The following is a 15,870-nucleotide window of genomic DNA, read 5'->3' as shown; positions in this document are numbered from 1 at the left end:
GCTGGCCCCCGGCCTATAGATGTGAGATGGGCGCACAAACCCCAGAGTCTGGCAAGACTGGCCCGTTCGGGCAGGGGTACCTTTACCTTTACCTTTTTAAGGAGCCCTACAACTATGTAGAAATGTATGTAGAAAATACTCAATTTGGGGTGGGGAGTCCCATTTTGCTTTCCAGATGATAGGTACTCAACCACCTGATATTGCTATTGTATAATAGTGTTTAGTGTGAAACACTACTGCATGACCATTTCTGTACTCCAATGTCTTGGGAAAACAAGCATAAGTGCTCAAGTGATGCAAATACGTGTTTGAAGCTGAATGAATTGGTGCTAGCTTTTTGTATTTCCATATAAGAAAGCCTTTTATGACACTTGTTTTCCCACTCATGTTTGCCTAAGTTGCTGCTAACCTCTGTTCAGGCTCTGGCTTTTGAAACAGTAGTCATACCCAAAGGAGTTTATTTAATACAGAACATCATCACTTCCAAGAACACCAATAGTTTTCCCCAAGCAGAAAATATTGATTCACTGACAAGTAAAGAGCACTCGTTTATTATTTCCCTTCAAGGGTTATTTGAAGCTTGAATCCACTTAGTCTCGTGCCACCTGTAGACCAATGTTTTACCTTCCAGAGGCCTTCTTACTTCATGGACTGAAAGTAAGTATTACCTGCTCTCCCATCATTGTCTAAATTAGAACTGTTAATTGCCCCCGTCTTCTTCAAACAGACACATGCAATTCAATCTAAAACATGTTAACACCCAAGTGAGTTTCACTGATAAATTTTCTTTAGCATAAATCTGGCATTAGTTTCCTGGTGGACGTACCCAGTTTCCATCAGCTGTTGACCTAGCACCAGTTGGATTTATCTTAATGTACCTGCTTTAACAACAACAATGAAAAACTAAAAGGAAGAAAAACAACCTGCAGGGAAGAAAAACAATTATTGGCAAGCAGAAATTGAAGAATTTTCAAATGCACATTGGGTATTGTATTGCACATCTTGAATTGTCAGACATATTCCTTTCAAAAGAAAAAATGGTAGTGCTAACAAGATGGCAGACACTAGCAAAATATAAACCAGTTTTCAATGGAAGTAGAATTTTTCTTGTGTTATTTGCAAAACACATGGTGAAAACAGTTTCCTAAAATACACTTTCTTGAAGAATTATTCTAGGCATAATGCTTGTAATCATTTAAATCCTTTTAGCATGATTACTTTAAATTTCTATTTAAACATTTAATGGAACTCTCAGGCTCCTCAATAAGCTTTTATTTTGGAGAAACATACCAATATTCTTTAGCTTTCTCTTTTGTCTCCCTTACTTCAGCTCTTACAAGCCTCAACATGTAGTCCATATGAAATCAAAACCCTATAATTATTACTTCTATATCACCAGCTTATTAATGTTCATTAAAAATAATCTTGCCTAGTAAGGGATTGTACGTCTTTCCTATTTACTTTGTGAATATTAATGGTTTTTTAAAAAAACAAAGCAAAACATGTGTATACATTAGTATAAGGAACAGTGTTATCATAAATTCAAATACTGTAAAACAAAACCAGCTGCATCCATTATAAGTGCATTACTGCCAGGAACTGTAAATATGTTTTTGCCTGATAGCCTTTTGACTCAATAATATCCTGCTATCTCTGTTGGGCAGGCAACTTTTAAAACCAAGACGAGACAGGTTATGATTTTCACAGGAAAACTGGGTTTCCTTTAGAAGTATCTGTTTGTCAGATTCATAGTTTTAGGTCATTGAAAATAAGAAATAAGGAGGCAAATTGAAGTAACCTCTCTCAAAGTGATGGATAAAAGTACCAACATATGTTTTAGGATGCTACTTCAACACACATATAAAAGCAGACAAACCCTGTCGTATCATACCATACAAACAATTTTAATTGTGTAGTTACAGTCAATAACCACTCCTAGTCAGAACATTTCTGCTTAAAGAAAATTGTGATACACTTATAAAAACAGCCAGCTGTAACAAAATAACTGGTGTTTTCATAGCAATAAACTCATAAAAAAGAAATACACCTTTATACAGAAAATTTATACAGCTGTAGCTTTAAAATTGATTGTAAACCAAAGGAAGACACATTGCAAACATCAATTATTTTCACATTAATTGCATAAGTTTCTAAGGTGATCTATTAGTTTTATTTACCTAAGCTTATTTGCATGATAGTAAAAATTGCATACAACAATAAGAGTGAAGCTTATAGTATGAATTGCTTGGATAACATAGAGCACTTTTTATAGGCAACTGTGTAAAGCACATTTTCTCTATTTAAAACTTTTAAGACACTTTGTTTTACTGCCCATCAAAATACATTTATAAATAGAAAAAAAAATCAGTATGATAACAAGAGAAGCAATATTACATTTAACGGAAACTTCTAAAAATTAATTACAACATGATGCTGTAGGATCTACAAATAAATAATGGGGATAAAACAGTGTTTCACATTTTGTTTTCAAAAAATCATGTAACAATGAGAATGAGAATGAAAAAGATACAGTGACCTCTTATTTCTGAAAAGAAAACAAATCTGAGTTACGGCAGTGCCATATAATACAAGGCATTTGTTGGCATATGTTAACTTTAAACTGCATCCCACAGTCTATAGTTCTTTTGTAACATACAATAGAGCAAGAGTAACAAACTCTTCTTCTTCTTCTTTTTCTTCTATTATTTAAATAAATGTGAGCTTTCAAAGATCAAGTGTGGAGTGTTAACAGTAATAATTGGAAAATAAACCAAAACCAAAACAATAAATCACAAAAGTAATGCTTGTCTGAAAGCTCTAGAATAATAATAATAAAAAACAACCCACAGATATCATGCTTATTGGATACATCTTGGTGTACCCAGTGAACACAAATTAATATGAAACAATCCTCAATGATTCATCTGTAGCTCTGAAGCAAATTGTAAAATATCTAGTGCAGTCTGCATTATCCTTTTTCAACTTTTGTGCAAGTTTTGGAAGATTCATTGGCCAAACAATGAATAGAGGTTGCTGACAGAACACAGGATGGAATTTTCATTTCATTAGTAAATAGCAGTGACACTGTTGAATAAATACTTTTTCAATCAGTCTTTCAACTCATTATTAATGTCAGTGTTCCCTTCTACAGATAACTCTTCTTCTAATTTAACTGAAAATAGTGTGTTCGTATTTTTGTCTTGTGCAGCCTCTTCCAAATCCTTAAGCAGCTCTTCTTCCTTATATTCTGCAACATCCACCTCCAAGCCTGAGTTGTCTTTCAGCTTTCCATGGTGCTTGACATAATATCGCTGGTTCTGAAAGAATTTGATGATGGTGTATTTGGGAAGATCAAGTTGAGCTGAAAGAGTCTGGATTGCTTCTTCATCTGGATATAGGCCTACATCTTGTATAAAACTCTGAAGGATGCCCAGGGCTTCCACGGAAATCTTTGTTCGTGGGCGGGTCTTCTGACGATTTTCATCCTCAGATTCAGCTGGTGATGCTACTGTTGGCTGCCTTGGGGGTAATCTGGGGCCTGGTGGTGGTGGCTGTTGCTGCTGCTGTTGTTGTTGCTGTTGCTGTTGTTGCTGCTGCTGCTGCTGCTGGTGGTAGACAAAGAAAACCACACTGATTTTTTTGTTCAATACAAGAAATAAGAAATATTGGTTTCTTTAAAAACATTTAAAGTAATTGTGTTTACCCATACTGAGCCGGGGCAGGAATAACACTACCTGATGACTGCCCCATGGGTTTCCATATTCCCCCTACATCTCATTCTTTCTCCCTCACTTTCCCATACAGATTCTCCAACTCTTGTCTTTTAACTACGGTTAGCACTGCATGTATACATTTGATGCTAACCATAGCTAGCCACAGGTTTGCAAATTCAGTTCCAACTTTTGTTTCCTGCAAACCATGGTTAATTTTAGATCAGTTCCCATGTAATGCTAGCCGCTTGTGGCACAAATCCTTCTGGAAAAATGAGATATAAATTGAATGTCAATTACAGTTATGGTGGGCTCAGTTCACCAATCCAGCTGGGAGTGTGTGTAATGAAATATATCACGGAGGAATGGCACAAGTCCTTCCCCTTCATAGTTTCCAATTTGAACCGGACTCTATGTCTGAGTAGCTAATTGTATGAAGGTCCGGATTGTGTGATTAACTCCTGTTTGAAAAGTCGGTGAGGAGTCTGCAAATTTGGCCTCTGGGCTGTGTTGTTGCAGGAAAGTTCATGCCTTTTCTCTACCATACAGTTGTGCCCCGCAAGACGAATGCCTCGCAAGATGAAAAACCCGCTAGACGAAAGGGTTTTCCGTTTTTCGATGCGCTTCGCAAGACGAATTTCCCTATGGACTTGCTTTGCAAAACGAAAAAGTCTTGCGAGTCTTGCGATTTTTCCCCTTTTTCTAAGCCGCTAATAGCCTTTTAGCCGCTAAGCCACTAAGCCTTTAATAGCCGCTAATCCGCTAATAGCGCTAATCCGCTAATAGGGTTGCTTTGCAAGACGAAAAAACCGCTGGACGAAGAGACTCGCGGAACGGATTAATTTCATCTTGCGAGGCACCACTGTATTTTTGTACTGCCAACTAATGTGTGCAGTTGGGCAGCATTAGCTATGAAAAGAGAAGGAAGGGGAATACTTGCAGAAGAGGTAGGAAGCAGCTGCTGCTGCTGCTGCTGCTGCTGCATGCAAGAAATCATATCAGATATCTTAAATATGGTTGTTTCCATGCATTACGTGGGTCATGGGTTACTGCTGGGTACGTCAAATAATCATAAACTGAATTTTAGTATATAAGCAGCATACTTTTGGAAATGTACGTAAGATAAAAAAAATGGGGGGAAGACATATGGTATAGCCCAAATGTTAACTACTATGAAAAGTATTATCATAAAACACATCTTCAGAAAGGAGAAGTAAAGCCATGTGGTGTACAATATTAGAATAACTGCCATCTATATCCTTTTCCCCCCACTATCTCCATTTAGAAGTTGCATATAAACATCTTCACTTAAACTAATAGCAAATTCAATTCTCCCAGTTCTCATTTTTATTTAGCCAAAATAGAATCAACCAAGAAGAGGAGGGAGAAATCAGCATTTTTGGGAGAAGCCTGAATTTTGTAGAATTACAAAAATTGTGGGGAGGGAAGGCAATCACACCTCCATAAACCTCCCAATGAGGACTGGGGAATGGCATGGTATGACTGGTTGCCGGGATCACTGAACAAGAACACCCTATAGTGTAAAGTTTTACTGGAAGTCCTGCTTGTACTTACCTATCCCTCAATAGTGTTTTTGAATTATTACTTAGGTACTGCTAATGGCAAAGTGAAAGGTTCAGAATTTTTTAAAGGAGATACTATGACGAGAGCATCTAAGTTTTTAAAAAAACCCAATGACTAGATTGTTATTAATTCCAAAAACTCAATAAAGCCAGAATTACATGTGATAAGCTTGAACTCCTAAGCATCAGATGAAACATCAGTGGAACTTAAACAAGTGTAAAGAAGGCTGTGAAACCTGTGCAAATATAAAGGCAGGGACATGTTTTGTGCATGAGGATGTCATTCTATACCAGCATACTTGGGTGCAATGAGGTTATGTAAGCAATTTTCAGGCCTTTGAATACATTTATTTAAATGCTGTGCCCAAATTTCACAAGGTCACAAAGATGCTGCATATGTATGTATGCACTCTTTTAAAAAGGTCACATATTTTCCACACATAGCAACTAAAGTTGGGAATATGGCACATCTAATATTGCACGTATGTACACCTACAACTTTGTTGGCTACTGCTCACATGCAGCCCAACCTTAACTATGCTTACTTAGCCTAAATCCTGCTAACTTCTAAAGGATTAGTAAGATCCATTTTGCTAAGAATGCTCAGGATATGAGCATTTGTATAAAAGGTGAAACCATGTCCAAAATTAAGGATGTATGTGGTTGCATAAGCTTTTCCCTTTATTCTCGTGTTAAAATGCATTAACAAGTGATAAGTGTATGAAAACTGGCAATTTTCAAGCAAGTACAGTAATGTGTGTTTTTTTTAGCACAGACCTTTCTCTCCCTCGCTTTGCTAAATCAAACATTAAGTTTCTCAGCTTTCATCATTTCAAGCAGCCAATATTCCATTGTTCAGTTTGTTTTATCTTTAATAACACAGGTGTGCTTTTTTGGCTTTGTAAATAATTCCATAGTAATAATATGAACGATTCAGAGTCTTGAGTGTAGTCAGGGGACAGGGGGCTATCTATTCTTGGAAAAGAAGGGGAAAGTGAAAGGCTGACCCCCAAGTCTGTCTTTAGTACAAGAGACTTGTACCACCCCCACCCTTCAAATTTTATTATCAGGGCAGCTTATAATAAAGTTAAGCCTCGTCCATTCCCAGAGAGGCAGCATTTCCTGTTCTGTATTTATATGGAAGGAATCTGTTGGTTCAAGTCCTGAAACCCCTCCATAACTGTCCCTGACACATTAAACTCGTGCCAGCTCACCTGGGGAGCAGCACCCAGCCAAGGTCCAGTGGTCAGCAGGCCAGGTAAGAAAGCGCCTCTATGCTCTCCTTTCCCAAGGTTGGTGGGAGAGGGGCTCTGAAGGAAAAACAAACAAACATTGACTCATCCCAATTTTCAAACGGGGGGCAAGTGGGATGAAGAATTTGGGGCTGGAACTCCTCCCATGATTTTCACTTAAATGAAACATTGTCAATTGCATCAACTGGACTTTTATTTCAACATTATGGCACCTGGTATATTTACGTCCTCCACATTTATAAATTATTGCCACAAGTAAGAGGTATGCACGCACACCAGTTCTTTTTTTAAGCATCGCTATCTGCAGCTCCTGCAATTGTGGGTGCAAGAGCTACTGAAAAGAAGAAGAAAATGCCTGAAGTACATGCATATTACTTTGTGAATATCCAGTTTTGGCAACTCTTGCACCTTCCCAGCTCGTTTTTTAAAAAGAAGTTTAAAAATCTGGAACTAACGTGGAGGAACTACTGATCAGGAAACCCTAAAATTAATTCTAGTGTACTATGTACACATGATTCTGTATTGCACAAAAAGTCAAGCATTCAACTAAAGGTGAACAATGGCAGATTTTAATTCTGAAATAATCTTATTCATAATAAAACTCTTCTATTTAATAGAGCAGAAATAGAAGGAATGGTTTCTTTTTCAAGATAAACTAGGTTTTGTTGTTGTTGTTCTTCTTAACTCTGAATAGGCAAAGGTAAACCAACCTGAATCTGCTCTGCTGGAACATGGATAATGTGGGAAGGCCTGTCGCCATGGTGATGAACTGCATTGCTTTCTTGTTCATAAATGGCATCTCTTTCAGGCTGAGGAAGACTGAGGAATCTCCGGATCATTGACAGATTCTCCCACAGGGTTCTATTCTCAGGTGAAGGATCTTCTTTCCAGCGCAGGAGTTCACAGAGCCATCCCTTGAAATAATATCAAAATTTTAGACCACTTTAACAAGAAAGCACGACCATACAAACGCTTTCCTTGGAAGGAAACGGGATGAATGCAGGCATAGTTTACACCTTGGGAGTGGCCTTATAACTTCATAATCTGGTAAAAACAACAACAGTCAGTCATTTTGTTGTACGAAACTATCAAGAAAGCCAACTTTTGGAATAATAACCTAGCTTCTATTAAACAGATCCCTTGTAGCCCCCCCCCCCAAAAAAAACCCCACCCCATCACACAAAGCAGCAATGCATCATATATTTCAAATATATGAGAGAGGATTCTCAGTCCACTATTGTGTCTCTGCAGTTGATTTTCCTTTATGTAAGCCCATATTCATCTGAGGGCATAAAAAGAGCATTTGGGTAGCTTGCATGTTAGGTGTTATTTTCACTATATTTTTTTAAAAAAGGGGAATCCTAGTGATATTTTTCTTACTTCGAATAAGAGAGAGCTTCGTTCATCTATTTTGACTATACAAAGCTGGCTCACATAAATCTTACGATGCAGAAGTTTTCTAATGTCCTTTTGAAAGAGAACAATCTTTTTGAAAAGACATCATTGAGCAAGATAGCCTCATTCTTGCTCATGTGCTCAGGTAGTTCTGCAGTCAGAACTGAAACCTGTTGACAAATCTTTTACCCAATTCAGAGTCTTCTGGTTTCAAAATCAAACTCATGATTTTATGTATGATATGAAAAAGACCACACTCTTCTCCATATCACAGCACATGCAAACTGTCTATAAAAGCACCTGCTCTAACCCAGGCATGTTCTAGGGAAAAGCAGGCTTGAAAGTATGCCAAAAGATTGTCCCAGGAGAACTGTAGCAAATGCTAATTTGCTTCTAAAATAGATGCACAGATTTTCCCCCCTTAACAGTTTAGCAATTGCCTACATGCCATCTTAAATGATATCTGTGGCATTATTTGAATTTTTTATTATTATTGGTTTTAAAGAAACAGGACAAAGGAAACTTGTATTTAGTTTGCTCTGTATGAATACAGGGAAATAAACAAAATTAGTACAACATTGATAATTCCCTTTCAGATTTAACTCTGAATGCTTTAACTATGCAATCCATACCATTTATTCAAGGGAGGGGGGGAGAAATAAATTATTATTGTTAAATTATTACATTTTATGGTCAAGTAATCTATGGCAGCTTACAATATAAGAAATTAGGCTACAACATTATAGTATCATGAATATCAAAGCAACCCATAAAACACATCAAATTAAAATATAGCAAACCAACAGTAAAATAACTGAAAACCTTGATGGTATAAAATGCTTTTCAGGATCCATTTGAAATAACAACAGAATAGGACCAAACACAGGTCTAGGAGTCCCAAAAGTCATGGGGCCATTTGGTCTGCCTCTGGTACCAACTGACCTGACCTTTTTTAGTGATAGACCAGAGAACAGGGCCTCTGAGGCTGATCTTAGGGACTGATTGGTTCATATGGGTATAGATGGTGCTTCAAATAATATGGTCTCAAACTGATATGGGTTCTAAAGGTTAATACAAACACTATGTATAATGTAAGCAGATCATCTACCAGCTATTAGGTAAAGGTAAAGTAAGGTAAAGGGACCCTGGACAGTTAATCACCCATTATTACCATTCTGGTAGCAGCATTTTGTGACAGTTGACATTTCTGAACATGTAGAGGGCATTACTGTAGCCTGGACAAAATGACAACAGAACCACATTTCCCCGTTAGGGCTGCAATGTTACTGGTTTTTAGCAATGAACAGGTCATAACTTGAATACAACCTATACAGTGGTACCTCTAGTTGCAGACACAATCCGTTCCGGGGTGCCGTTCGCACCCTGAAAAGTCCGCAACTAGAGCGGCGCTTCTGCACACATGACGCAGTATACACTTCCGGGTTTGCTGCATTCGCAAGCCAAAAAGACGCAACATGAACCTAACGCAACACGAGGTATGACTGCAATAATGCTTTTGACATGGGGGTATTGGTATGGCTGCCAGTATCAGCCATATGTCCCACCAAAGGTGTCAGTAAATATCCCTTCAAAATCAACACTACAGGAGAGACAGTTTGCTATTGCTGATCCGTTCTAGCTTGCATTGGCTCAGCCACTCCCACACTGAACCCACTCCAGATGCAGGACTGGACACCCTCCCTCCTGCTCCTAGTAGAAGAGAGGGGGAAAGAACTTTTCTTTGAGACAAGCACTGAAATGGCTGGTGTAGGTTCATGTTTCCTCACTAAGGGTAAGGGCAGTGCTTTTTTTCTATTAAAAAAATGTTGATGGGTACTCTCATTTTTTTAAATAATTTTTCCATTTTTTCCAATATTGATTCATAACATATAACATAATCCCAAAATTTCCCCATTCCCCCCGGACTTCCCTCAACCACCTTATCTGGTTTATTTAAAATAGTATTAGTTCCTGCATACAGTGGACTCTCCAGATACAAACTTAATTCGTTCCAGGGGTCCATTCGCACCCCGAAAATTATGTAAATAGAGGTGTGCTTCTGTGCATTTGCACAGCACGACTGAACACTTCTGCGCATGTATGCACGGTGAAACCTGGAAGTATACACTTCTGGGTTTGCAGTGGCCATAACCCAAAGATTTTGTATCCAGAGGGATATGTAAGTAGAGGTATGACTGTATCCCTTTTTCAGTCCTTTTTATGTTTTAACTTTTAAATTATATAATTTTTGTCAATTGTAAATGGTCATTCAAAACCTGTTAGTGAGTCTAGTTCTTCGCACTGATTTTTTATATAAGCTGAAAATGGTTCCCAGTCTTTCTTAAAATATTTTTTGTTCTTGTTTCAAAGTCTTTCAGTTAGGTTTGCCATTTCGGCATATTCCATAAGTTTTTCTTGCCATTCTTCCTTTATTGGTATCTTATCGCTTTTCCATCTTTGTGCCAATAGCATCCTCACCACAGTTGTAGCTTACATAAAGAGTCGGGTTACTCTCATTTTGACTCAATACAATCACCATTTTATAGTTCAAATTGGGGAAAACACAGTAAATGGACATCGGGGTTAGCAACGGAACTGACGATTCACCATGCTAGAGAAGAAACTAAAAATCCACAAAATGTTTATGGGTATGCGTACCCCTGTATCCCCCCAGAAAAAAGCACTGGGTAAGGGCATGGCCACACCATTTTCTGCTCTCTTCGGTGTGGTGCCCATTTTGTGTTATGCCACCGCCACCCCTGCAATTTGTGACTGGTCTCTTATGACTGTCTCTCAAAATTCCCAACATGCCCACTGGAGAAATTTTCTCATTGAACCATTCTACCATTTCTGCAGAAAGCAAGTTGTGGATTTCACAATCTGGGGGAAATCCAGCATGCATCAACTCCTACTGAAATCAATGGGATTTAATCACTTTTCTGTACCATATGCACTACAATCCTTAAAATAGGATAACCAAAGAACAGTGAAAGAGGATTGCTATTCAACAATGAAATAACAGATCCCAGAGTTGTCCATGTCTTGATTTAAAAAATATTGACTGGATTGAGACAAGAGCTAGAGCAGGTCAGATGTGGGTCCAGGTCAGCAACCCAAAACTTTTGTTTCTGAAGTTTATTGGCTCTACAGATCCAAATACTGGTTACTTACATGAATGGATGGTCTCCTCCCTGCACAGAGAAACCAAGCAGGTCAGAGTAAAAGCTTTCTACCTGACATGTTAGATCTCCAAGGATAGGGAGGTTTCTAATGTGTGGAGGAGGCTATGTGTCAGATAAAATGCAGGTTTACTGCTTAGACCAGTGAAATAACAGGTTGTGCAAATTTACCATGCATTCAATATTATGAATGGATTCTCCTGAGCTATTTCAATCATCATTTGATTTCAGTAAAGGCGTAATGGACAAGTAAGACAATAGTCAATAAAGACATAAGACAGTAATCTCTTTGCTCCCTTAAAATATCTGGTACTTTTGTATCATGAGATACATAACATAAATATATATTTACCAAAATCCAAACAGCTACTCTGTACCTACCAGTCAAATCCCCATCCGGCTCCCTGTGTCTAACATACAAGTTGCCTGGGTGCCAGAGCACTAATAATTTGCATGGCTTATAGGCTGGATAGGGTAAGATAAAGGAGATGTGTAAGGATTACCTGTTGCTTGGCTGTGCCAAGGTGTAAGTGTTCACTAACATTTGACGAACATACAGAAACATCTATTGAACACACACTCTATTGTATGGCTAGCCAATGTGGTACCCTTCAGATGTTGCTGGAGTAAAAACCCCATAATCTCTCATCAATTTTGTTCTCTAAATCTTGATACTACTTTAGAAGATGGTTGGTGGGAAGCCACTGTTTGTTCTTTACAGTTATCAAAAATATTTCCTTAAAAAATCTTGGTTGGGGTGCGCTTAACAAGTAATTCCGGAAGGAAGGAAGAGAAAAAACATTGACTCATTTAGCAAGTATTTTGCTCTTGTTGTCACTTCTGTGTTTTAAGTGCAGACATATCTTTATTAATTACCCATGACTAATAAAACATTTCCAGTAGTTTGCTATTAACCTTTGCCCTGAAATAATACTTCTAATTCCTCACCCCCAAACAGTGTGATGAATTGCAAGTATAAATACAACTCTCTTAGCTTTTTAAGGGTAGTCCACTAATTTTGAAAGATTAAAATCACCTAATTCTTTGATAAAATTTAAAACTGAAGCCAAAACTTTAAAAAGTTCTCGTCTCATGTTTGATCTTAAAATATGAAAAATATATGTATCGCCTCACCTGCTTATTTTTTAAAATAACACTGAGATTTCTTGAAATGCTATTAGTAATATATGGTAGGAGGGGACAGCATCATTTAAAAACATTATAGCATTATATTAAAAAAATAATATATTTTAAAATTACTAAACATATGTCAACAGGGCTATGACTTTGTTATCTACCATTTTTATTCCCGTATTTTCAGGGTACCCCATCACCATCCCTACTCTGAAGACTTCAGAGGAGAAACCTCTCTCAGATGAAATGGCCATGTCAAGCAGTAATTAGCATTTGTCGTTGAATAAAACCACAAATTGGTTCAAACACTGCATATAACAAAACTGCAAATGGAAAAGACATAACGTTTAACATTCTGGGGGCAAGAATCGGGTGCTTTAAAAATCTACTATTGCATTTCTTTTTTCATTTGGAAAAACTGGGCTGAATTCTGTGGGTTATACAAGGAAAACTCCATTGCAAATTAATGTCTCGGGACTTGAAAAAGCTTAGCCAAGAGTAGAAACAGTGCCTTGCACTGTGATGCTTAACACTCCCCCATTTTGCCCAGGCTTTCTTGCTGCTTTCTGCTGACTTGAAAACTTTTGCCTTCCACCAAGCTTTTGCTTTATAAGGCGAACCCTATTTAGGGCTTTTATCTTCCATGCCCATTTTAATTTTTATATTGGTTTGTTTTCTATTATTGATTTATTATGGGAACGTTGTGTTGCCATTGTTTTAAGTGGCTCTCTGTGGTGTGAATGCGGTAGAAGGGCGGGCGATAAGTTTCTAAATAATATATATGCCTTTTGCACATCAAATATTACACGTTCAATTTTTTTAAGGAAGGGAAAATCTGTCTATTAAAAGGGAGCGCACCACCACATATGGAAGTCTGCCCTTAGGCTTTGTACATACTTCGAAAAAAAGAGTAGAACCTAAAATGACAGTAGGAACATCCTACACTTCTGTGCAGCAAATTTGCCAGGCAGGCAGCATTACACTGCATATAAAGAAGGAAGGCGGCAAAATATAAACATTAGTCACATGTAAATATGTTAGATGAACTTTCAGGATGTTACTACTTTTCAAACTGACGAAGTTTAATTTGACACCTTCTGTTGTAAAGCCTTTGTTTCTATTCAGAATCACGCCTTTAGCTGCTATCAATCAGTACACTTTCTCCCTATTACTTAAGATAACTGGCATGGGCCCTGGGATAAGCTGAAAATGCCATGCAGATGAATTCTGAGATAATATGTTCAAACCTGTTATATACAACACAAATCCTGTAAAGTTATGTATTGTAAACCTACATTTATTGAGAAGTCAAGTTTTAAATCCATCTGCCACAAAGGAAATACTGCTATGCACTTTATAGCAGCTGAGTGACATATGCAAGTCTTGCTATAGTAAGCAAGAAAACGGTGAAAAAGAGGTAGTTAAGGGGTTTTTTTTGGGGGGGTGTGTGTTACATTTTCTTTGGCATTTTCTTACAAAAACTTTTAAAATGAAAGGAATGCACTACAAAAATTATTTCCTGGATATAAATACCCAGTGCTTAGAATATTATATAAATCAAATGTATGTATGAGCATCTCAAAGAATTCATCTATTTATCTTTTTTTGTTATAGTTTAATATACAGCATTGCTACATTTTAGACCTCAAAAGGCTTAATCAAGTCTGAATACCAACACCTTGGTTTCCAAAAGGGCCACCAAATTTCTTATTTGTCAAATGGGCAATTACATACGGTACAGGTCTAGTAAAAACAAAGAACTTTTGAGTCTAACAACCATCCTAGTGAAGTCAAGGGCAAAACTACCATTTGTCCTGATTCAGCAAAGGAAAACTGCATGTGTACCATTTGTTAGACCACAAATGTGACTATTAATCAGACACTCATTTGAAAAAGTATGCCTACCCACATTCTGATGGATCTAGCCACCAGAAAATAGCCTTTTGAAGTGCAATGTGAATGCCTAACACCTTTAATTATAAAGCTCTCTTTGCTTTGGTCCGTAGCCCTATTTTTAACCATTTAAACTTTTTTTCTCTGAACGATTTAGGTAACATTTCTGAGTTTTAAGATCCATGCACAAATTCATGTTGCCTAATCTTAATATTCAGAGCGTTGTTTTTTCCTTTCCAAAATTATATATGCAGGAGTATTGTGGTGTTACAATCTCTGGGGTAGAGTATCATAAAAATATACAGTATTAAACGAAATCAGTCTAAATAAGAAGGCTATTTGATACAAACGTTTTAGTGAAAAGCATGAATTACATTTCATATGCAGTATGAACAGGGTTTAAGTACATAATCCATTAAACAGTAGTTCTGAGTAAAAAAGGAATTCAGTCTTGTTGTAGACTAAACTGCGGCACGCATTTTGAATGAGCTCATTGTCAACAACAACTAACTGTAAAGCTAGCAATTTATCATTCAGCAAATAATTTTCTAGTTTTATAAAGAATCAGTAAGTGTTCCTTATGCTAATGAAGACAGTTTTTAATCTGCCCACAAACATGCTAATAGAGGGTAATTTTTCCCATTTACAAAGCTGAAGGCATTCAAACATAATTTTATAGCAATGTTCCACAAACTGGATAAAACGGACTTTTGAAACAATCTAAGCGACCTAATTCATCACCTTTAACATAAGACTAAAATGAGAGAAGGCAAATTCGAAATACAAGTAATTCCTCTCAAAAAAAACAACATTTAAGTCTCATTGCATATCGTCTGGATGATTGCACTAATATAAATGGAAAGCAACCATGTATTTCAGGAAAGTTAAAGTCAATACTGTGCTATCTTGGGCTTAGACCTGCAAGCCCTTCATAGTGCAGGAAGGTTGCTTTTGGAAAAAAGAAAGTAAGTCATAATACTTAGAACAATGAGATACATAATGGTGGCAAAAGATTACTGAAAGCATTTTAAATTATTTACTAGGTTAAAAGGGTGAAATGGTACTTTAAATACATCAAATTTCACATCATCTGGGCCATTTTTTGGTGGCAAAGTGGTATTGATCTTTCCAAATGCTTAAAATTAACTATTTCCAGAAGGTCATTATTTGATTAAAGGCATTAAAGTTGAGGGCAAGAAATGATGCACTCTGTCTTCTATCCCATTCAAATAATCATGTAATTTAATCAGAACTACCCCCCTCATGTCCAGTAATAAAAATGTTTGTCTTGATCCCCCCCCCCCCCCGCTTTATCTAACATATTAACCCCTTTAAATGTTACAAAGTTCTTAAAACAATCTCTATAGCTAGAGGCTTCTCTATAATAGAATGAAACAATACATGCCAGCAGAAATTGATACAAACACGTTTTCTTGCAATATTTAACTGTATTTTTTTAAGTGATCATTTTCCTGGCACAGCAGCCTCAAGTCTAACCAGAGTTGGCCTAGTGAAGTTAGCTCGTCATTAGAAGCAGCCATCACTTCTGCCACCACCCTGCTGCAGGTGGGCATTCCCTGCCTAGGGCAAAACAGCTGCAGCTCAACATTGTCCCTTGCTGGGAAACAGTGGTGTAGAAGCATGCATAGAAGGGAGCAAAACAATGTGCCCTCCATACCAACCCAATGCAAACCCACACTGCTTGTCTCAGATCTTCTTTCTA

The 15,870-nt window shown here is 37.3% G+C and overlaps 1 protein-coding gene and 1 long non-coding RNA gene across 23 annotated transcripts in view; one reads left to right on the top strand and one right to left on the bottom strand.

Annotated features, from left to right (window-relative positions):
- Window positions 1-3,339, top strand: part of LOC309515591 — a 190,279-nt gene extending 186,940 nt beyond the window's left edge. For all 3 annotated transcript variants that reach the window (XR_014212538.1, XR_014212539.1, XR_014212540.1), the window contains 2 exons: window positions 568-657; window positions 3,209-3,339. This is a non-coding gene — a long non-coding RNA (uncharacterized lncRNA). The remainder of the gene's footprint in view (window positions 1-567; window positions 658-3,208) is intronic.
- The window catches only part of SATB1 (SATB homeobox 1), a 120,023-nt gene continuing 106,036 nt past the window's right edge, over window positions 1,884-15,870 (bottom strand). For 9 of the 20 annotated variants that reach the window (XM_082193356.1, XM_082193351.1, XM_082193354.1 and 6 more), the window contains 3 exons: window positions 7,257-7,460; window positions 6,487-6,603; window positions 1,884-3,602 (listed from right to left, as the gene is read on the bottom strand). In XM_082193356.1, the coding sequence (XP_082049482.1) occupies window positions 3,108-3,602; window positions 6,487-6,603; window positions 7,257-7,460 (816 nt within the window). In that variant the 3' untranslated portion in view covers window positions 1,884-3,107. Of the gene's footprint in view, window positions 3,606-6,486; window positions 6,604-7,256; window positions 7,461-15,870 lie in introns of all 20 variants that reach the window. The other 11 variants (XM_082193359.1, XM_082193347.1, XM_082193360.1 and 8 more) reach the window with 6 other exon arrangements.

Source organism: Podarcis vaucheri (assembly GCF_965113315.1).
Source record: "Podarcis vaucheri genome assembly, chromosome: 12".
Classification (NCBI taxonomy): Eukaryota; Metazoa; Chordata; class Lepidosauria; order Squamata; family Lacertidae; genus Podarcis; species Podarcis vaucheri.
This window is presented reverse-complemented; position numbering and strand designations above follow the sequence as displayed.